Raw genomic sequence first — 22486 nt, forward strand, 5'->3', positions numbered from 1 at the left:
ATAACTGCCGCTCTGTGCGCGCGCCTGTGCGTCGTCTAACGGGGAGATCAACGACTCCGTGTGCTTTCCAACGCGGGTGAATCGCCGTGGCAGTGATTCACCTCCGCGCCGCCAGTGCTGTGTGTTGGTGACCTCCGCTGAGCTCGGCGCATGTGTGGGATTGCACCGCCGTTCTCCAACGGGACCGCCGCCGACCACCACCATCTGACGACGGCGTGCTTGGCGCCGGGGTTTCTCTTCGGCCATGATACGACGTGACTAAACCCTACGCGCCCCGTGTTCCTTCGCATATCATCCCTCCCCCCCCCTTTTTTTTTCTGTTACCCCTTTTTTTTTCTGTAGTCGCATCTCATTGCCCCTGCTCGACCGTCGGGCACCGTTAGTGCGCGGACGCGTGTTCTCAGCCCGAAGGGGGCCTAGTACGGTGTTTGGCGAGTGCTGGTTCGGGGGTTTACGCGCTCCCCGCGCCGATGCGTGGGCCCCCCAGACTTCGGAGTGCCGGCGCTCTGGATTCCCGCAGCCCTCTACACATCTGACCTCAGCCTATCGACGATAACTGTCAAATGTCTTGGAGTAACAGCTACACTAAAGTCGAGGTGGTACAGCCCCAGACATCGTCCGGCTCCATCAAAGGTGGGTCTCTCTTTTATGCGCTCGTGTGTTCTGTATGATAATCTTTTGTCCTTATGAGCGCTCCGCGCGTATTTTTGTGCGCATCGTTCGAGTCGTCACTGCTTGCCGTTGGAGCGTCGCCTGATGGAGACCGACACGATTTTTCCCATTTCAGCTCGACTAACTCTGTGGCAACACTTGCCCAGACTTCTTGCAGGGAGTCCGCTATTCCGTGTCATCTCAACCATTCAGCTTCTCTTGGCGCAAAGCGCAGCATACTTCGAGGGACACCGCTGCCCTAGACTTCGAAGCGACCCCAGTTACGTAATGACCGGTTTCCTCTCCGCGCGGTGCAAAGACACTTCCGAGGTCGTTGGGACGCTGAGAGGGCGCGAGAAACGTGGCTAAATACGACCGCCTCCCGTGCTATTCTAATCCTGCTCACGAACGAGGAGAAGGGAACGCTCAGAAACGTGTCCATTCGAGAATATCGCGGGTGCTTAAACATGTCTTGACCAGCTGTACAATTTTCCCATCTCCAATCGCTGTCCAGTTGGCATATTTTTCTTTAGCAGAGAATCCCAGAGGCAATGACAGAAATGCCTACTTGAGCAGGTGGCGCAAAAAACGAAGACGAAAGCGAGGAACAGAGGCTCGGGACGAGCGGTAACTTCTAATTACGTGCAATCTTACAAGCTCGCCCAGATTGTAAACAGAAATGCAGCTTGTGCTCGGGGAGTGAAATACAACTCTGGTTGCTGCTGCATTCGTTAGAGTAAATATATTAGTGCGTAGCCTTTTGCGGTACCGCTTGGCACTGCTCGTGTATCTTTGGCATATATTTGAGAACATCTATCATTCGTTTCAGTGACAAGGGTAGGTATATGTCAAGCTGTACAATCCTCTCCTGTGCGTAAATGCGAGCGTTCCGCGAAAGTTTATACCTTTGTTAACATTTTCTCGGCGCGCTCTCTTTGCGGAAAACGTTTCGTTCTCTAAAACAGATCGCGTTGAATAGTGCAGCTCTTCTGGGGTACTCACCAATGATCTACGTCTGGCACTAAAATAATTTTAACTTCCACGGCGCTGCGAACTCTTCGGCTAGAGCAGCAGTTCCTGCCAAGGAGGATACAATTATTTTTAATCCTCCCGCACTAGGCCGAAATGCGCTGATTAGCCCGCGTAGTTGTTAGTTTACGTAACTGCTCCGCAGCGACTCTCTCTCTCTCTCTCTCTCTGGAGCACGCTACCCGAGGAACCCGGAAGCGACGTCGCCAAGTGTCTTCTTCGCGTAACAATCTCGCCGCCGTCTGAGGGAGGGCAGGAGATGCGGATCGATACTGGCTCGTAAACAAGGTACACCGAAACGGTGGACTGGCAATTAAGCAAAAGGCCAATCTTTGAGGGGTGTGCGAGAAAAGAAAAACAGCGGCGAGCATTGACAACAAGCCCGTGTGTTCCGTTTCGGCTCGCCTCGCCTTTTGAGCGCACTTCCTCGAGCGAGGAGAGAGGCCCCCCTCTCCCGAACTGTCGCAATGTAGCGGTGTCGTCTGCTTCCATCTGTGGCCCGCAAACGTGGTTCCTTCGTCCCAGATGCCCTGAATATCGTCCACGCCGCGAAGGGCTGCCCCCGTGCATGGCGGGTGAGTGTCCTTGTTTTTTGACGTCGCCCAAGGGCCCGCCGCCGTCCATTACGTCTCCCGTTGCGCAAACGGCTCTCCCCCAACGCCGTCGGCCGGCTCGCGGAGTCGTCGGTGGTCGCGTGTGTCCGCAGTGGCGCGGCGGCGTGCGCCCGGTGTTTACGCCCGCGCGGCTCTAGGCAACGGCACGCAGTGCACCGGGCGGTCGCGTCACGTGACCCGTGTTCGGGCTCTTGCCCGCGGCGGGTCTGCTTTGCTTTCTTCTACGGTCGGTTTTACGTTGCGTCAGTAGCAATACTTCCGACAGAAGCGATCGCCCGGTGGACTGCCCTCGGCGTGATTCCTTTATGCGTCTTGCACGTGCGAGTCGTTGGATGCCTCGGGGTAGCACCTGTCCACCCGCTCGGCCTCATCGAGTTCTTCTGGGAAAGAAACGCACGAAAAAAGACAAAGCGGAGGTCCACGAATAGGGCTGCAAATAACGGGCCGTCCGAGCTGCGAGATTTAACGCGGCGGCGAACGCGCTGGCGGAAGTGGACTTACGAAACGTTGTGTCGTAGGTGCCTTTTGGCGGCAATACGCATCCGCTGGGAATTGAAGGCTGCCGTTTCTGTCAGGGGGCGCTGACACGGAACTTCCATTATACTTTGTGTGCGCCACGCTGTTCAATTTTGGCCGTGCCTTTTGCTGTCTTACGTCGTATATAACGTACGCATATTCATCTCTCTAACCCGTTCACTCATTGCGAACGTAGGCAGAAGTGCCGCTCTGTTCCCAGATGCGGCGCTTGTGTTTTGTGCATGCGAAGTGGCCAAGTAAGATATGAGTGAAAGTAGGTCGCGCGATAGTTTGGGTGCTAACTTGCTGCAACCAGAGGATCGAATGAGCCATTGTTTGGGAGAACTGGTCTTGCTGTGACCGCAATGCACCCTGTTTCTTCAATCATCTTTGTATCAAGTATTATTTATGTGGTACTGTTTTCGCCTATACATCGTCTGCCTCCGTATCGTATCTCATAGCTCACCATACTAGTCACCCATCTTATCGCTGCATCAGTTTAGAGTGCGCTTACACACGCTATTCAGTTTAATCGTTTCAGGGCAAAACCCCGAGACATAAACCACTGCTGAAGTTATCTCAGAGTATCGTGGAACCCCAAAACATTCGCGGGAGGGGCCTTCATTATAAACGCTGACAAATGCAGCCATGATAATGACGGGTTCAAGTACTTGTATAATCAGTACGTCTTATCCAAGCTCGTATAAGTACGTTCGTTCACTACGGCACTGCCTGGAGTCTCGTCAAGTCGCTGCTACCCGTCTCCCCCATCTTACCGGAGAAAAAGTTCAACGAATCAGTGAACTTTAACAGTATACACGTATACCTACGACTTGTACCGGTGCTAAGAACAACGCCTACGCATTGCATTTGTTATCTTAGGTGATCTGACTGCACAAGTTGAGTTGATTGATTGACCTTAAGAGCCTTCCGAAATTCCGAAATGAGGCATTACGTGAGAGATGGGTTTACACGTGCTGCACACGATTTACACAAGATTACGTAAATTCAAGCCGATTAAATTAGACGGAATCCGTTTACAAACCTGGGTTACTCTCTAATGCCAAATATTCCAACAAGTAGAAAGTGGGTAATGCGCATCGTGTTGCTGCTGTTTTTTTTTTCTTTCTGTATCCAATGTTTAGGCGTGTTTACGAAATTTACTTCATCGGGTGAGCATTTCTGCTGTCATTCTGTATGTTATCTTTTGCCAGTGGCACAGTTTAATGTGCGCAGAGAAAACGGCGACACGATGATTGGCGAAGTTTTTCATTTCAACAAAATGAATAACTCACAATGACGTAGTGTCATTCGTGTAGAGTTCGTCTCTCGAAGCTAATCTTGTTTGTTTTAAACGATAGGACACACGCGAGAGCCGGCTGTCCATAGAGAGATAGCAATTTTTAATGATATGTTAGCCTAGTGTATGGCCTGGCTTGCTACTCTATGTATCGGGTCATGGCTGTGATATGTCACATATACACACAAATAATACGCACAGTCTTTCTGATAATACGTAAAATAATACATTAATGCTCCTTTAAGAATCTATCGTTCTGCGTCGTAAGCGGAACAGTCAAAGAGGACGTGCTTTAAGCCTTCCCGATAATCGGAAATGAGCTCCATTGATTCAGCAGTGTTGAAGAAGAAGCAGGATGAAAATGGTGAGAAGAAGTGCGGTGGAAAAAAAATTGTCGGCAACTGCGAGTCACTGTTGATCGCAGCTGGTCCGCTATCTGTACACTTAATCATCGGTTAATAGGCAGCAGTCGTTCTTTCAATCATCGGTGCCGTGTCTCGAGTGCTTTGTTATTCGCTACGTGCAAGGCGCCCTGTATTGTTTTCGGAACTGAGACTCAAGAAGAGACGAGGTATTCGCGGCGCGTTGTTTGGCATTGTACTTTTTCAACGCGCGCGGCATTGATGTTTTCCATTCAAGGGAGTCCTCAATGGACCGCGGGAAACCTGCGGTAAGGTCGCCGCATTGCTACGCAGTGTTCGAGGTCGAACCACGCGGCCGATGTATCGCTTCATCGGATAATCCGCCAGATGGATACGCGCTCAGATACCCCGCAGCTCCCATGCCACGGAATCGTCCTGCCAGTCAGTCGCAGTATCCTGCACAGTGCGCTCATCCACAACTCGCAGCACCGGCTACAGAACGCGTTGCGCAACACCTTCTGACTGCAGGTCACGTTTAAACACGGCAACGCCCAAGGCTTCCATTTCCCTGACGACAGAACTCGCCACGTTTTATGCAATGCGCTTCGGTTCGCATGCACGCCCGTATTTCAGCGTCGCGATCGATTAGCTGTGCCTCATCATATGTCCTGCTCACGCTGAACACATTGTAGCGGTTAGCGGCAAACACGCTGCCCAATGCGCTCACTCCTATAAATGCTGTGGTTTCGAGCCAAATGTAGCCACACTGACGACTCACTCGAGTCGTAAGCGCCGAACGAGTTGCTCGTCCGCACAGTTACCAGATTTGGTGGCGTGCTTGCATATAACCGCGCTCTCTTAAATAAGTCATCACCGAAAGCCGTTCGTGCGTGCAAACATTCCGGTCAGGACGCGCTTCGATTTACTTGCGTGCTTCGTCAGTGCTAGAGGCCGGATTTTTGGGCATTAGAAAAGCGCGTTTTAGGCACCAAATATAGGCAGGTAACACAACGCTTTAGGCCTCCAACGTCGTAAATATAGGCGCAATAATTTTTTACATAAATGCAAATAACTTCAAAACAAGCACGTGCACGACCTGTTATAGAAATGCAAGAATTGTTATTGTTTATGATGCCACAAAGGCGCCAACAGTTGAACAGAGCCGCGCAATTGTCCTTTTTTCCCGCACGGTTCGCAGAACACGGTCTCTCCGTTTATTCTGTAGCATGGTGAGTCGAGTGTCCACCGTCGAATCAACACACTCCTGGCTGTCTTTCTTTTCGGCATGACTGGGAAGGGCAGAGCAGATAGGCGGGGGACCGTTTCTCCCCTGTCGGTGAACACCTTTAAAAGTTACTTACAAACAAAACAAGAGCCGCATTTTAAGCGGGAAGCTGTTTAAGCTGTCTCGTGCTCCGTCGTAAAAAGTTATCATCATCACGAACGGGCACGCGCTGTCTTTACTCTGTCTGCAGTCGGGGCTCAGTCGTGCAACACTCCTGCAGAGGTGGGTATGCGCCGCAGGAATTGGGCAAGCCTGTTTACAGCAGGTGCGAGTGTCGAACGAAAACGAACTCGTGTAAAAGAGAGAAACAGAGATAGAAGATAGAGAGAAATAAAGCGATAGGAAGAAAAAGGAAGAGAAAGCTAGAGATAAATACAGGGAATAAAGTCATAAAAAGATAAAAAGACAGAAAACATCGACGGAGTGAAAGAGGAAGTGATAAGCATAGAGAGAGAGAGATAGAAAGAAACAAACAAGAGATACAACAAATGCAGAGAAAAAGATAAAGGCTTGGCACCACTCGTGCGAAGCTGGCATCATTTTTTTTTTCTTCTTCTTTCTTTCTCTCTTGCTTTGTTCTCTGCGGTTTCCAATTCTCCAACCGCTCGCGCCATGTCAGCGATGCTGGCCGTCGCGTCCCATTTCACCGCTGCTAGCGGTTGTTTTCCGGAAGTTGGTTGAACTAGAGCACTAGGTTGAACACCATAGAGTTCCGAACAGTCAGTGTTACCCGGTAACATGAATGACGGTCTCAAACTGCATTCGAAACCGAAACTGGAGTCTAAATAGGTCCCGATTTTGAAAATAGGCATTTACAGGCACCATAAAAACGCTGTGAAAGCCCTTATTAACCCCCAATTCACAGTCATATATCAAAGTAGGGCGATAGGAGCGCGTGGAACGCAATGGGCATTTGCCTAAAATCCGGTCTCTATGAATCATCACCCTAGTTTGCAGCGGAATAACTGTGCGTTGCACGTGCGCCTACTCATGAAATGACCAGCTTTTTTTTTATTTTTTATTACTATGCTGTCCGTCGCTCCTTGTGTTGGGTAGCGGAAGAGATGTGCCCCTGTGTCTCCGGTTTTGGGGAAGCACACCGCTGGAAATTTCGGCGTCGTATGCAAAGGAGATGACCTGTGGGCTCCTCGTGTTTTTACAGCAGCGAACGATTGCGGTCTCGGTGCGCTCGCATGCAGCGCCAATAGCATCTCATCTTCGCTGTGCTTTTTTTTCTCAGACAAATACCGCGTGTTTCCGTATACTGTGCCATCTCGTCTATATTTCCGTCTAAATTATCGGATTACTCTTCCTAATGTAGTGCCTCTGGATACGGAGGCGACGAGACGGTTTCGCTCTGAAAGCTCTATAGACATGTACATACGGCAGTTAACTTGGTCTATAAAGACTGATTGGATTTCCGGTACGTAGCAAGGCGCACAGGTTGTTGTGATAAACAGGTTCGGTAAGTTGCCGAATAAAGTCATCGTGAAGGGACTGCGCAAAACCTTCGCCATTTCGGTGTCTGACGCCTCGACTCATGCGACCGTCAACTTGCGGCGTTTTTTGGGGAAGGACAGTGGAGATTGCCTTTCAGGAGTGTAGTTCTCGTTTGAAAAGACATTCTTATCACGGATCTCCATGTCGGTTTAGGCGGCTAATTTATGTCCTTTAGCGTCCATGGCCTCTTCACTGATCATCTCCTTGGCATTCCGCATAAAAGTCGCAATGTGGTGCGGTCACAGGGAATGTACCTTAATTAACTTCATTAGCTTTTTGGCCATTGGCAAAAAGCGATCGAGATAATATCGCTTCTGTTAGGTCCATTTTGCTCGTGCGCTGGATTGGTGCAGAGACGAGCTGTCGTAGCAAGCACAGCGTCGCATGAAAGCCTTCGTTTGTCGTGCGAAGGATCTTGTCGCTTTCAGTGTCCACATTACATTGCCTGGACTTGTTGGCTATAATTCCAACACTTATACGAGGGCGCCTGAGTACCCGCTCTCGGACCGCCTTCCTCGATGATTTCGGTTAGCGTCAAAATATGTGGGAACGGAGCAGCCTAAAACAGCTTATTTCGTTGCATGACGTTTTTTGCCCACGAGGAAACCTGATGACGATGCACGGGCAAGTAAGGAAGGATGAATTGAGCTCGTTCGCAGCGGGCCTCGCAGGCGCCGTCGCGAAGGGCGTCTTCCCGCTGCCTTGGGGTGCGGCAGGAAAGATAATTTTCAGTCGACCGTCCGTTCTTACGGGCGTTTCTTTAAAATAATCCGTCACTCGTAAAATGTAGTCTTTTCGGTGGAAGGACAAAGAAAGACCGTTGGCTTATGACGGCCCTCAGTCGCGAGTTAGCGCACTCTCGCTCACCCCGAATTAATTAATCCACACATTGACGCAGCGAATTCACTCGCCCTGCTCGAAGGAATGAATAATTTTGTAACCACATTTTGCCGGCAATATCGATCTTTCGCAAATTGCGCCGCCATTTGCACGCCCTCATTTGACAGAGCGTGACAAAAGGTGAGCATAAAGAAACCCCGGGCTCGTTGGAAGTTAATCCGCTAGCTTCCACTATCGCTTGTGTGGTATCCCTTGCGATGGTTTAAATCCGATCAAATGAACAAACATTGAGTGCGCCAAGCTGGCTCACTCGTAGCGTCTCGCTTATTGTTTCTTCGCTTCTTGTACATCGCTTTCAATGACCCCCTCAGCACTGTATACATCCGTGCTTGCATCTTTAGCACTGTGTATAGCGCCGTTCGGTTGTATTCGGTCTCGCAGCAGATGGGTCTTCGGCGCATCTGCCGTGCCTCTGGTGTCACATCTAAAACTGCGTTCTCAAATGGCGCTTCCCCTCTGTTTGACTGTACTGATCTAAGCACCACATTAGGTTTGGTGACGTGGGTGCATTGTTGGCTGGGAAGGTTCGGTCTGCCATCCCGGTCGTCATCCCAGCTGAGGCGAGTAACGGCGTCGGGCGCGCATGTTGCCAGCTGCGAGCACGGCCTTCTCTCGTAAAAACCGGCGCCGTGCTGGTGCCAAGCGAGTCCGATCGGCAGGCGCCGACTACTCAAGGTCCTCCGCCTTCCAGTTCCGCGAGCAGCGCTCCTTCCTTCGCACGCACGTGTTCGCAACGGATTAACATGCGCCTGATGGCGTGCTCAGAAATCCCCAACAGGAGCGAGACTGCTCCGACGGTGGCGTTCATTTTCACCCAAGCTCTCGCGTTTCGTCGATCCCCATATGTCGCACCATTGTTTTTCGGATTTTGTAGTGGATGGTCATGACGCGATCTCGACGATGCCATTTAATGTCAGTGGATCCTTCTGCAAACCTATAAGGCTCAATATTGCGTTTTCATTGTTACTGTCAACGTATTCCACGTCTGGGCTGTCATTATTTTACACTCTCTGAACAGGTTGTCCCGCTCGACACGGTATATGGCTCAGCGACTATGCCATTAATGACATCTATCTACCCGTTCGTTAGCCGCCACGGCCACAGCATTTCGATGGGAGCGAAATGGCGGAATGGTTGCCTACTTAGGCGCACGTTTACAAAAATCCCGAGTCCCCCTCGACGGCGTGCCACCGCAATTTCGGCACCGCAAGAATTATTACTTTGCGAGTGTTGTGCAGTGGCCATCTCGCTGCGCAGCTTGACTTTAGCGAACAGCGCAGAAAAGCGTGGTCGCATCTTTCGGAAGCGACGACGACAACGATGAATCCCTCAATTTTTTTTTTTTTTTGGAACGAGACGGCTTTCTTGGCAGAGGGTCCTGCCCGTCCCGGGTTCGAAATAGGAGGAACTACTGTGATGGCGGATTCGTAGTCGCCGAGAGCAAAGTTATTTAGACAAGTGAAAATAGTATTCTGCACAGCCTGTCGGCTCTTGCACGTTTATGTCACTGGGTGCCGTGATCAAGGACTGCGCTCTGTCGCCTTCGTAAAATAAAGCATTTTCAAACAACGCTGCGCAAGATGCGGACAGCAGGGAAGCAACGACACGCACAGCCCCTGTCAACGGTGTTCCGTTTCACGAATGCCGTTCTCCACTGCAGCCACAAACGGCGCGGCAATATTAGCGAGCGCGCAACTAGCGACCCCCGCGGCGTAGTCGGGCATAAAAACGCGGCCGAGTGAGCGCAAAGGGAGAGGGCGACCCTCGCGGCGAGCGTTGCCCCCGTCCCTGGAAAGCGCCGCCGCCCGCAGGTGCCGTTAGCCGCCGCGGCTGCCAGGCGTCGCACGCTGCGACGATCATCATTCCGCAGATTGGTGCATAGGGCACGCACGTAGACAAACAATCGTACAAATAATGTTCATGTCCGCTCGTTTCTTCACACGGCATCTTGGCCTTCAGACCGTAATAAATATCTTGTACAATGCATTGCCGAGGCTGCGCGTTGATTTTTCGTTCGCCCATTGAGAACCACAAGCGGTGAGAACTATACAGCCGACCGCAAACATTTACGGAACACGGCGTTTATTAGGATCTTTTTGTTTTAGCAGTGCCGGAATACCGCACGGTGAGTACGGAAACGTCGTGTTCGGCACGTAGCTATATTGATCTGCAGGACCTGTATTAGCCGCCGTACGCATCGAGTAACTCGGCCAGCTAAAACGTCTTCCGACCGGGCTGCATTTAAAACGTCAATACCACAATCCGAGAACGTTTTAGCACTTACTCGATGCGTACGGTAGCATGGTGAGACGATTACAGCGGCTAATACAGGTCCTGCAGATTACGTGCCGAAGACGACGTTTCCGTACGCTAATCCGGCACTGCTAAAACACCATATCTGTGCCGTTGCACCCAGCAGGACCGCCACAGAGCACGAACTCTGCCCGAAGTCTAGATATCGTCGTGCCCACGCCTATTAGTGAAACATCATCGTACAGCTTCTGCAGAGAGTACACCGGGTGGTGGCAGTTATGGCTGAGCTGTTTCGAGACGCTAGTCCATCGGTGGGGAACGCGCGGGTTGGAAGACAACGACCTTGCCAAGGTCGTTTCTTTCCGTGCTGCCGCCCATCGTCGATGCTCTCTTCCCCGCATGACCCCGTTCTGCGCTCGCCTCTCTCTCCCTTGGTTGGGCACGCCAGCACTCTCGACCTGGGGTTCTTCGGGCTTCCTCCTTTATTTCGAGATGCGCCCGCCGGCTGTTGCGTGTGTTTAGCTTGAGTTCTTTATGTCTATCTATCTATCTATCTATCTATCTATCTATCTATCTATCTATCTATCTATCTATCTATCTATCTATCTATCTATCTATCTATCTATCTATCTATCTATCTATCTATCTATCTATCTATCTATCTATCTATCTATCTATCTATCTATCTATCTATCTATCTATCTATCTGTGTCTGTCTGTCTGTCTGTCTGTCTGTCTATCTATCTATCTATCTATCTATCTATCTATCTATCTATCTATCTATCTATCTATCTATCTATCTATCTATCTATCTATCTATCTATCTATCTATCTATCTATCTATCTATCTATCTATCTATCTACAGTTAAAACACGATCTAACGAAACCCGATTTTCCATTGAACCCTATGGGTACCTGCCGGGGAATTTCCATTCCCCGGCAGGTACCCATAGGGTTCAATGTTGGCACCAATTTGAATTAACGAAGTTATCGCGGCACTAAATCCGACGTAGCCAAGTCTTTCCGGAAACAGATGAGTCAAAATGCAGTGGTTTCTTTCTAAGTTTGACACAGACGGGCTTCGGGCGTGTGCTGAGACCCTATCGCGTTAAGGCTTTCCCTAATCACGGCAATATTTTTATTTTGACGAGGAAGCACGCCGCGCCTATTCACGGAACAACGGACTTAACAGTCGGTATGGGCGGTGGGGGTTTGTTGTCCCTGTAAATGCTCGTGCAGGAACGCGCTGGTTGCTGTTGTTACTTAGTGCTTCATGCGACAGATGGCAGAGACACTGATCGTCGTACTACAACTGCTTTTTGCTCTGCGTGCCAGCACAATCACTGCATTCTTTGTCCCCGTATTTGCGTATCGGCAGCTTGTCAGGGCTTCACGTGGGCTTCACTCTCTTTCGCCTGTATCGTCCGGACATTGTAGGCCGCATGGGCCGCTTACCATGCGGACTTTTCACATGCGCAGGCGTATGTTAGTGACAACTAAAATGTCGAGGGACGTTTCGGGTGTTGCTATGTCACAACTTTAGATTTCGAAAGACCGAAAGTTCCTTTCTCGATTTAACGAACTTCCCGATTTAACGAAATAATTTGAGCGCGGTCATCACTCGGTTAAATCGTGTTTCCACTGTATCTGTCTAATCTATGTACTTAAGTGTAAGTACTCGTACCATGACAAGGTGCCATCGAGATGTCGTGGTGGTTCGTTCCTTTGCTGCTTGCTGATGGCGATCAAAGTTGCGAAGTATCTGTGCGTGCGTTTGTGTCCCATTGTTAGAACGCCCTGATCTGGTTATTCGCTTTCGGAAAATGTACTGCAGCCCCGGTGCCTCGCCGTCTTCGCACATCCATCCGTGGCGCCGTTCACAAAATCTCCAGCTCTGCGTTTCGTCCTTCGGTAGTGGCGTCTAATCTAAATGGAAATCTGTATCGCTCCCGATAAAATCACTAGCGTTCCCAATACACACGGTTATTGTACCTCCCGAAGCGTTCTTCTACCGCGCTCGCTTTGCTGTAGTTCGCGTGAGACTCGTAAACTATCTGCGGCAAAAATCCACAAAAAAAAAAGAAGAAAAGGCCGATAATTTTCACGGCATCGTGTAGCCAGCCCGTATGCGGGATCCCCATAGCACACCGCTTGTCGTTGAGATCTCCACTGTTGCGATATAGCTGTCTTGCAATACTGACGCGATTAACGTGGGGACAGAAAAGCTGTTTTCCCGCGCTATGAAGACTCGCGTTTCGTTCATTCTCGAAAGAAATGCTTCAGAAAAGGCGTATGCTTATATTGGGGGAAAAGAAAAGAGAATATTTTGCGTGCTCGTTCGCGTGGGTTGCTAAACGCGCTAGTGTGTGCGACCGAAACACGAAAACAACGCAAAAAGTGATATTATGCCTGGGCTTTCCTTGTTTCGCCCTGTTGGAATAAACATTCGCAGGTGCCAGCACTCTCTCTCTTGAAGAAGAAGAAGAAAAAAAAGAGAGTTCAGGAGCAGCCCTGTGGGGAAAATGGGGGCAAAAAGCGAAACTTGGCGAGCTTCTGTTTCTGTCACGCGTGCGTAATGCTCCCTCCTCACTTTGCACTCTTCAGTCGTTACAGGCAACAACGGCGGTCAGGCTTTCATATGCAGGCAACAGTGAAATGACATGCCACTTCGATAAAGTTAAGATTGCCATATTAAAAACGGCCGACCAGCCCGCGATCGAGAGAGCGGCAGTTATTGATGGATGAAAAGGACGCATACAAACACGCGGGTGGCCTGCGCACCTTCGAGGGGTCTGTGCGCACCCGCATTTCGCGGGTGTCGTGTTTTCTTGCTGTTACACCTGCGACGCCCATTTGTGAGCCAACGCAAGCTGAGCTTGAACAACGTCGCTCGTTGATGCTTTTAATGCGAGTGCTCTTCGCTTGGGTGTGGGCAAACGGATGACAATTTGGCAATCTGACGCTCGCTAACGGGGTCCCGTTAGCGCGGGCCCGGCACAGCCACTAGCTGCGACGCAGGTGATACTGTTAACTCTTTGTAATACACAAAAAAGTGAAACTTTGTGAAATCACGCCGGTAGGAAACCATAAAAAAAGATTGTGCAGAAATCGATTACTGTACGACAGTGCCTCGGCGTTCACGCGTGCGATGGCAGCCAACTGCGTCATCCTTGGGAAGCGCAAACTGCGACCGCGAAAATGGGCGAAAGAAAGCGGTTGGTATTAAAACCGTAAATACCCAACACAATCGGGACAAACAAAGAATCAATGGATATGTGGGGCGTCGCTCGTTTTGCCGCGTTTGCGACGGTGCGAGATGCTGCGAGAGAGAATAATTGAGCGTGGCATCTCTGGGCGTGCCGCACCGGTCGTGACTCGTGTGCAGTGCGGTGGACAGATGCGTGACGACGGACGCGGTGCGCGCTTGGCCAGCCTCCCGCTGCGCGCGTCCTGTTGCGCAACGGGTTATCCGTTCCTCGAGGCATTCACTTCCGCGACTCTCACACTTCCGGGTGAGGAGGAAGCGCCCTAAGGAGGTCCCTCAATGACACGAACCGTGCAGCTCCCATATCTGTGGAAAGCCGCGCTCCTCCGCACTGCTTCTTGCAACTTGTGGGTGGCACCGATAAGCACGAAGGAAAAGGCTCTAAATCGTGAGATAAATTCAAATAAAAAAAATCCACGCCGAGTCTGCTTTGCGAGTTGCCTAAGTGCGTGCAGTTTTATTGTAGTTTAATTGCAGCCTAGTCGGTTAGGCCCCGGGAATAATCTCCGCCCACAGCCGCCGCTGTCCAATCGCGTGACGTCAAGCGCCTCACGCGTATTTCTGGCAGGCAAATTTCCTGGCAAATTCCAGCTAATTCCTGACCTGACTGCTCAGCCAAACGTAACGAGGGACGACCAACTTTTAATTGTTGATGCGCCAAGCACTTACGTTAGCACCAAGCACGACTCTCTTGCACAGCTCAATGAGCTTGTACTAGGGTTGCTACCGACCGTTGTTTTCGGGCGGCTTCGTGTTCATTTTAGCCCTCACCTGGAGTCAGCCCGTGGTAGGCGCATCCCGCGACCATCGAAAACCGCCTTTGACATCGTCAAAATTTTGCAAGTGAGGGATATTCCTTACGTCTACAATCCTTCATGTCGGCTCTAACCCTTTATACGTGGACAAAACATATGAGCAAAGTGTGATTAAACAAGTCACTGCATCGCATTAAAGATCGATTGGTAACGTTGGCATGACTTCAGAGTTTCATAAACCTCCATGCGACAAGTGTACTATGATCAAAGTAAACAGAACGACGGTTTTTTCCTCAAGTCGCCCGTCAAGGTGTATGCCCACTTTTTTTTTTTTTTTGATAATTCACCTTAAATGCCTAAGAGATTTTGGAAAAGGCGCAAGTTGGCGGGAATATGGAAGCGTGAAGGGATGAAAAATTCGTCAACACGGGGCGTCACTTGAAGAAAAGTCCGCTTGTCGGAATTTTCTGGACGAGAAAGGGACATTTTTACTCGAGAAAGGGAAGGGCTTATCTTGTTTATTCGCCACTTTTGTTGCACTGTGAGCAACCAAAGTTTTTAATGTTGAGTTCCACAGTTTTTTATGTTGGCGCCCACAGACGTCTATACGTCTGTGGGCGCCAGGCATACCGAGTTCTTGTGAGCAGTTGATAGAACGGCACATGGCAGTAGGACACGCTTCACTGCCGTGCTACATGCGAATTGGCCAAGTGTAGACAACGTGCTGCATGTGTTTGTGCATGCAAATGGACGGGGTGCCACGTAATTGCCTAACCGCGTGCTCCTAAGCAAATGCATCACTTTAAAGCACAAGTGTGATCGAGCAGGGAGGCGCGAACTGAGACGACAGCGAGGTGCACGCATGCATCACGGTTCGATATGCCGAGCATCGGTTGATTGCAGGTGCCCGTTCTCCTCATCTGGGCTCACCAACTTGCGTCCGAGTCCCGCGCCCTCCAAGGAGTCGCATCACTGATAAACGTTGTTCGTGCGACTTCCGAATCGTAAGGATTATTTGCCCATGGCGTTTGTCTCTCGTACCATCCGCCTTAGACGCCGGTGATGCGGTGCACGAATGAGTTTTAAATGGCCTTCTTCTGACTCGGTGCCCATCTCGCGGTCCGTATCGATGTTTCTGCATCGTTTGTGGTCAATGAGTCTTCGTGAGAGACATGAAATAGCATTTCCGGCCATTTTCTTCAGTCCGAAAATCGCTTGTGTGAATCTTAGGGGATTGCGAGCCCGTATGGAGCACAAAAATATATTCGAGCTGGTAGGGTAAGTGCGCGCGTGATATTACCCCGCACGTGCGCCTTACCCGCGCTCAGCTTGCATGAGCTAACATGCGCACGGTCGGCCACGATGCACCTGAGGAAGTTGTTGTTCATTTGGGCCCCTGGAGTTTTCTCGTAGGCGAACACGTGGGTGTCGCAAGAAAACCCCTTCGTATAATAAAATATCTCGGCTAACTGTTTCTGCGCCATTGCCAGTAAAGGCGATCGGAGAGGCCGGGAATAAAGACTTCAGGAAGTTGTTGACATCCCTGTGTTGTAGGACTGGTTCTTGTCGTGGCCTCTTAAGAATTATTATTACGACAGTTGTTGTAATATACAGTGAAACCTCGGTGATACGAATTTCACGGGATCACCAAAAATATTCGTATCATTCGAAATTGGTGTGACCGGAAAGTATGCAAAATTAGCGTGCGACAAAAGACAGCTGTCGTACATTTTCATTTCTTGTTTGTCAGGGGGGCTGCGGCAACGTCAGGAAGAACCCTGAATGATTGCCAGTGAAGTTTTTAGATGTCGGCAAGCATACCAGCACTCGTAAATATACGGCCCGTAAGCGCGCATTTAATTAATGAACCAGGTGCGTTGTAACCCGCGACACTCGGAGGTCGTGATGCGTCTCTGAAGGTTTATTCTGACCGTAAGAAAAGTGTCTTTCTTACACCGTGATTCTGACGACTTGGAGGTGTGGCGTGCATGCTCACGCTTGCGTTCCCGCGCTCGCACGTGCTTGGCGCGTCTTCCGCGACAGCGCGGACAGCACCTCTTCGAACATGGGTGGTAGCGAACGTTCGTATCAAACGTCGCTGGGTGAAAGTCGGTTCGCAACAACTGTACCCAATTACGTTGAGGCCAATGGGCCTTGGCCGGGACCAACGAAAAATTCGTATCACCCTTAAATTCGTATGAGCTGTGATCGTATCACCGAGGTTTCACTGTACTAGACGGGCTTCTGCTTAAACGTGTCACCGTGTATTCGATAGGCAGCCAACGATAAATATGAGTGACCTATGGCAAGCGCAACGAGCGCGCGAACGAGTCGAGGAGCGGGCACAGTGTGGCGTCGCACTCACGTGGTCACCCAATGTCGCGAATGTTTGCGTCTTAAGGTCAAGTCGGCTCAGCGTTAATGACCTTGCAAATGAGACAGACGCGAACAAAATAACAAGAGGTTGCTCGCATTTGCGGGAAATAATTTCTAGCGGCGTGTGTGCACGCAGCGAGGGAGCCGCTGACCCGGGGCGGCGTCCCATTTTCGGCGGGCGTCATCGATCGGACCGATGCGGCATTAGCAGCCCATTGTGGGCCGCCGCCTGAAGAGTTCTTCGCAGTCTCCGTGAGGATTACCGGCGATGCCGAAAGCGGGCCGGAAGCGCCGTCGGTGTGTGACTGTGGACGCCGTGTAATTGTGACGTGCTTCCATGCCGGTGGGTGGGCGGAGGAGGCAGTCGCTGGGAGGCTTGGTTATGCAGACCAGCAATAACTGAGGGCAGACTGATGAAATGGGTCGTCGATGCCTTATTTTCGTTAATTTCAAGAAATATCGGCGCAGGGGAAAACGAAGGCCAAACTTCCTGTGTTTCAAAATATCGTGACAGCATCGGAGCGTAGTGTGACGTCGGAAAATTTCCAAGTATGTAGAGTAGTCTTTGGCATTCGGGCCTCAGAAGGCGCGGTAAAGGTAATCGAAACATAAGCGCTCCCTTAAAATGCAATATAATCGTTCCTTATCGTTCATAATGGTATTGAGCGAAAACACTATACAAAAGACGAGCGAGAGGACAAGGACGCAGAAAAGGACATTTCTTATCGAATGAACTGTATGCGAGAAAGGTGTGGACAATCCGTGACAATTAGGCGCTTGGACTGCAGGCGTCTTTTGTCGATCGCAAAGTCTACTGCACATTTTGCATTCCCAGTATTTCATGAGTGGACGACCGTGGGAGGAGACGCGCACAAAGGGACACTGTGTGTAAGGACTGCGTCGTCTCTCCTTCTCTCCCGAAAAAGTGAGAACTCGGTTGGATCAGCGGCACTAGCGCTATAGCTAAGAGCGTGCATGCTGAGGCAACCTCTCCTTCACCGGGGACGTCTGCTTTCCTGTCCGTTTACATTCGCAGCTGACGACTCTCTACGACTTGCTTGAAGAAGCGAAACCTAACGTACTCATTCCTGAAGTAAGTGCCGAGAAAAAAAAAAAAAAAGATGACCCGTTAAAGGCAGATCGGTCTGCAGGACTCGTGGAGGCTTCGGTGAGCTTTTCGGATTCGGCTGGGACAGGTGGTAATGCGGACGTATGGATAGTTGCGCGCGATGTGCGACCGTGTACCGCTGGTACGCCGTACGATGTCAGCTGTCCAGCAGAGGCGTCACGGTCCCCACGCGCGCACTACCCACCGCGTCAGAGCATCTCCGCACCGCACTGCTTGGAAGCATCTGGGCTCCCACATGGTCGTTCGCTCCGCAGCGCGCGTATTCGTGGGTGAACCCGCTTGGCCGCGCGCGTTGGGCGAAGATCACGGGACCTTGGCGGATCCGTCGATGCAGCGTGCCTTCTGCGAGATGCATGCGGGAGAGGTTGCGAAATGCAGCTGCGGAACGGCCGCAGTGGCGGACATACGTAAGCGCGCAGTTGAATACAGTGGCTCCGAGCATCGCTGAATTGCAATGTGTCAGCCGCCTAGTCGAGGTTTGGAAAACCGGCCAGTGGTCATTATACTGTTGGCTGAGGAGCATAATATTGTTCAACGTGTGTTCAGTAGAAGTCTGTGTTAACAGAACAATGTCTGTTCCCTCGAAAAGCTGCGCGCAATGACGCATGCTAGAAACGGGGCAGCGATGGCCGTTGACCTTCAGTGACACATGAGTTGGCAGTCATGCCTGTGTTTGCTTGAGGGAAGCAGTGTTGCCAATTCCTGTTTCGTACCGGTATAGTAGAGTAGCGTAGGCGTAGTTCCTCTACACAGTGTCATCGATTCGAATACGTACAGGGTGATGATCTAAGAGAAATTGATGAACTGCTCCAGCCTGCGGGAGTGGGGCACCGAACTTTCCTGCATGGGGGCTGGACGCAGCTGGTGAGAGCCCATCACGTTGGGAACAACGGGGACGCTAGTGGCACGTTGCGCGCCTAATTGGCCGGGCTGTAGCTGCAAACCGCGCATCACAAAGGGCGGGATCACGTAACAAGTGGATCAGCGGCGTGCACCAATGGGACAAGGCTCGATCTGGTGCGAAATATAATTAGATTTATTCAGGACTTGGGGAGAAATTGTAACTCATTATGTTTGCAATAGCCAATCTACTTTGGCTGGCGATGTTCGAAGGCAGATTTGGTTTTCTCTGGGGCGCAGTCATCGAATCTATTGGTCTTCCCACCAAACTTTGATCCTAATTCAATTAGGAAAGCGCGTGTTGTACCCATAAGTATTCCTTTTTTTCTTCATTGTTTTTTCTCCGCATTTTACGTTAGCTGTCGAGACTCTCCATTCATTGCCTAGTACAGCTATTACGAGATCTGCGCTTTGTTCTTTTTTAACCTATATTTGTGGCCACACTCATCTAGGGCCTTTTTCTGCCCTCTCCCTGCAGAATGGCGAGTAGGCGAATATACGCTGGCTAAACTTGCTGCTTTTAATAAAGAGCTCTCTCTGGTTAAAAAAGAAAGAACGGAATTGGGGAGGAGAAACATTCCGTATACTCTGCTTTTGATCTTGAACTCAGGAGAACGAGGTAGCATTATTGACCCCGAACGCTTCTGTACGCGGGTAGCGTCTAATTTCGTTTGTAGATTACTGCGTGACAGAAGGCTTCTCGCCTGTAACCGCGCCTCTCAGAAAGAAACACGTGACAGGTTTACCTAAAATGTCGACGAATTACAATGAGGCAATATTCGGCGTTTTCAGTCTCAGCGTCTTTCGGGAAACGCTGACGCGCGCTTTCAGTCGCACTGCACTATCGACGGTTCACTAGCGTTGACAGTCACACATTCACGGTGGTGATGTTGCCAGAGGCGGGATTAGCCTGGCCGGCAATTGCTCCGCCTGGGCGCCCCACGCAGTATGTCTCAACATACATCACTTAAACCGGTCTCTCGCAGAAAACGTAACAGAATAGCAGCCACTTCCTTGCGAATCGCCCGCACACCCGCCGGAAACACAGGTCGCCGGTGATGGCAGTGGTGTTGGTTGTGCAGATCATCGTGTGCACTTAAGTCTGCATTCGTTAAGGCTGGTTCACACCGGCGACTAGCAACGGTCGCGCGACTAAGTTAGTCGCAAAGCGACTGGTCGCAAACGATCGCAAATGGCCGTTTTGGTCGCAAAGCGACTGCTTTGGCTCAGTCGCTCGCTGCTCCATTTTTCAGTCGCGCGACTGCAGTCGCAAACCTCTGAACCAATCAGATGAGCAGAAACAGGACATCAGCCTATTTTGCGGGGCAACGGCAATGCGAGCTGTATACGAGCAGACGTGAATTCTATATGGCGACGGTTATAAGTCGCACGCAGGTGTGAACATCGGTCGCTTTGAGTCGCTTTTTGACTTCCAGTCGCAAACGGTCGCGCGACCGGTGCTAGTCGCCGGTGTGAATGAGCCTTAACAGTCGCGAGTTCTAATAGCTTAAAGGCGATGGCCTTTCTTCAGCGTCGTCATTGCGAGGTGAATGAGAGGTTCGAAAAAGATGCCCCGTCCCGAAAATATTCGCGCCAGCGACAGCTCACACGGTTGCATAACACTGATGCCTGCAGATGATCTGGCAGGTTCCTTCCTCTGCGCTTGCCCCCGAGCGGCATCTGTTGGCAGACTACCGAGCTCTTTTCCGCCTTGGCGTTTTGTTTGATCGGCCGTGACGCCTCTTGCGCGCTCCGTCGTCCGGAAGTTGCCGGGCCGGCATTCTTTTGCCGAGGGGTCGGCCGCGCCCGAGAATCGCGACCACATGCGCGCGGGGAGCGCTTTTGCGCAGTGATGCCTCCTCGGCGAAAGCTATCCAAGGTTGTTGTTTCGAGATCGTTGGATGCGTCCTTCTATCTAGAGAGAAATGCGGGAATATTGCTTAAAAAAACAAAGATAAAAACGGAACGTCCGCAGTTTGAGCGGCGCATCATCGACTGCGCCGGCAAACACATGCGGCTACATCATCGCGCATGGCGAGGGGGAAAATGTAGTGCTGTGGGACGAGGAAGTCGGAGGAGAGGCCCGTTTTTCTTTTTATCGAGCGACGTCTCGAGAGAGGGCGCCTCTTACCGAAAGACGCCCCGCTCCGTAATTTGGAGCGGAGCGCTGTTTTTGTTTGGCGCCGACGCGCCTCTCTCAACCGAAGAGGCGCTCTTCCTCGGTATTTCTTTTCCCACGACCTGCCCCCTGGCGGCTGCCTGCGTCGGGCAGGCGTGAAAAGCCGCTCGTAGACAAAGAAGGACGAGTGACGAGCAGCTGGCCGTGAATGAGATTGCGTAAGGTCGCAGGGCCGCGTTAACTAAGAACTTATGCACGATAATCTTCACGAATACTCGGGAGCGTCCGTCTTGTGGTAACAACAACAACAACCAGGGGGATAAATGCGAGCTTCCGTGTGTTGCCCCCTTCGTGGCCCGTTCAGATAAGCGCAGTTCGTGGGAAACATTGAACATCATTTCCTCCCGAACTAAGACGTTCGGGCGGGCGTCGTGCTTGTACCGGCGCCAGTGAAATCCGAGGATGACTTAGCTTTGCTAGAAGCATTGTGCGGAAATTAATATATGTGTTGGGGTTTAGCGTCCCAAAACCACGATATGATTAGGAGGGACGCCGTAGTGCAAAGCTCCGGAAATTTCGACCACCTGGGGTTCTTTAATGTGCGCCTAAATCTAAGCGCACGGGCCTCTATAATTTTCGCCTCCATCGAAAATGCGGTCGCCGCGGCCAGGATTCGATCCCGCGACCTTCGGGTCAGCAGTCGAGCACCATAACCACTAGACCATCGTGGTGGGTTAGGTAAGCTATGTGCGTAAATTTGAGGCTCAGAAGAAAGTTGAGCAACAAGGGAGCGCTTAACGAGCAAGTAACCGTTGGCATAACAGTAGGAACACGGCAACACGGTCGTATAGTATTCATTGAAAATCTAATTCGGAAGTCGTGGACGACTGGCGAGGTTTTAGATAATTCCGTGATCTAATGGAGCCAGAAGAGGAGAGTGAGGCTCGTTCATCCTTATGGAGATGAAACTTTCCAAGTACCGCTATATCTCGGGAAAATACTGGGACCTACAGCAACGTCAGATTTTAGCATTTCTGTTCAGATTCCTCGAGCACATGTGCATACCACGATCGTAGTATATTATTTTTTCTTTCTCCCCTCCTTTCCGGCCCTCCTCCCCCTTTGTGTCCTCAATACCCTTCCCCCGCACAGAGTAGCATGTAGGAGGCGCCTTTGTATACGCCGGCAGAATTCTCTGTTTAAAGAGCTCTCTCTCTCTCTCTCATTATTATCCGAGGAGGTCGTTTACCGTGTGCTCTGGCGGGTGTTTCCATCTATCGGTTGAATTATATACGTAATGTTTCGTAGCAGTGCCCCCCGTTACCCTTGAAGACGAATGTGTGGTGCTATTGGTATTTTTTTTAATTAACGCCACTGTGAGAGGGAAATAAAAGCACCAGAAAATTGCCGCGTTAAAGACACACGTGTGAAAGTATAGCAATTATACTTTGAGATAAAAGTCGCGAGGCAGCAAGAGCAAGAAGTCGAAGGAAATCGGAAGATTCTTTTTCTACGCCTGCGTACTGAATAT

At 50.8% G+C, this 22486-nt stretch overlaps 1 protein-coding gene across 6 annotated transcripts in view; it reads left to right on the top strand.

The window, feature by feature from the left end:
• Nucleotides 1–350: 350 nt before the first annotated feature.
• LOC119394514 (probable nuclear hormone receptor HR3) overlaps nt 351–22486 on the top strand; it is a 185974-nt gene continuing 163838 nt past the window's right edge. The window contains exon 1 of one of the 6 annotated variants that reach the window (XM_037661834.2): nt 351–633. In XM_037661834.2, the coding sequence (XP_037517762.1) occupies nt 564–633 (70 nt within the window). In that variant the 5' untranslated portion in view covers nt 351–563. Of the gene's footprint in view, nt 634–2122; nt 2256–22486 lie in introns of those variants that run through there. The other 5 variants (XM_037661835.2, XM_037661836.2, XM_037661837.2 and 2 more) reach the window with 5 other exon arrangements.

The sequence above is a fragment of the Rhipicephalus sanguineus genome, chromosome 5 (genome assembly GCF_013339695.2).
Source record: "Rhipicephalus sanguineus isolate Rsan-2018 chromosome 5, BIME_Rsan_1.4, whole genome shotgun sequence".
Lineage (NCBI taxonomy): Eukaryota > Metazoa > Arthropoda > Arachnida > Ixodida > Ixodidae > Rhipicephalus > Rhipicephalus sanguineus.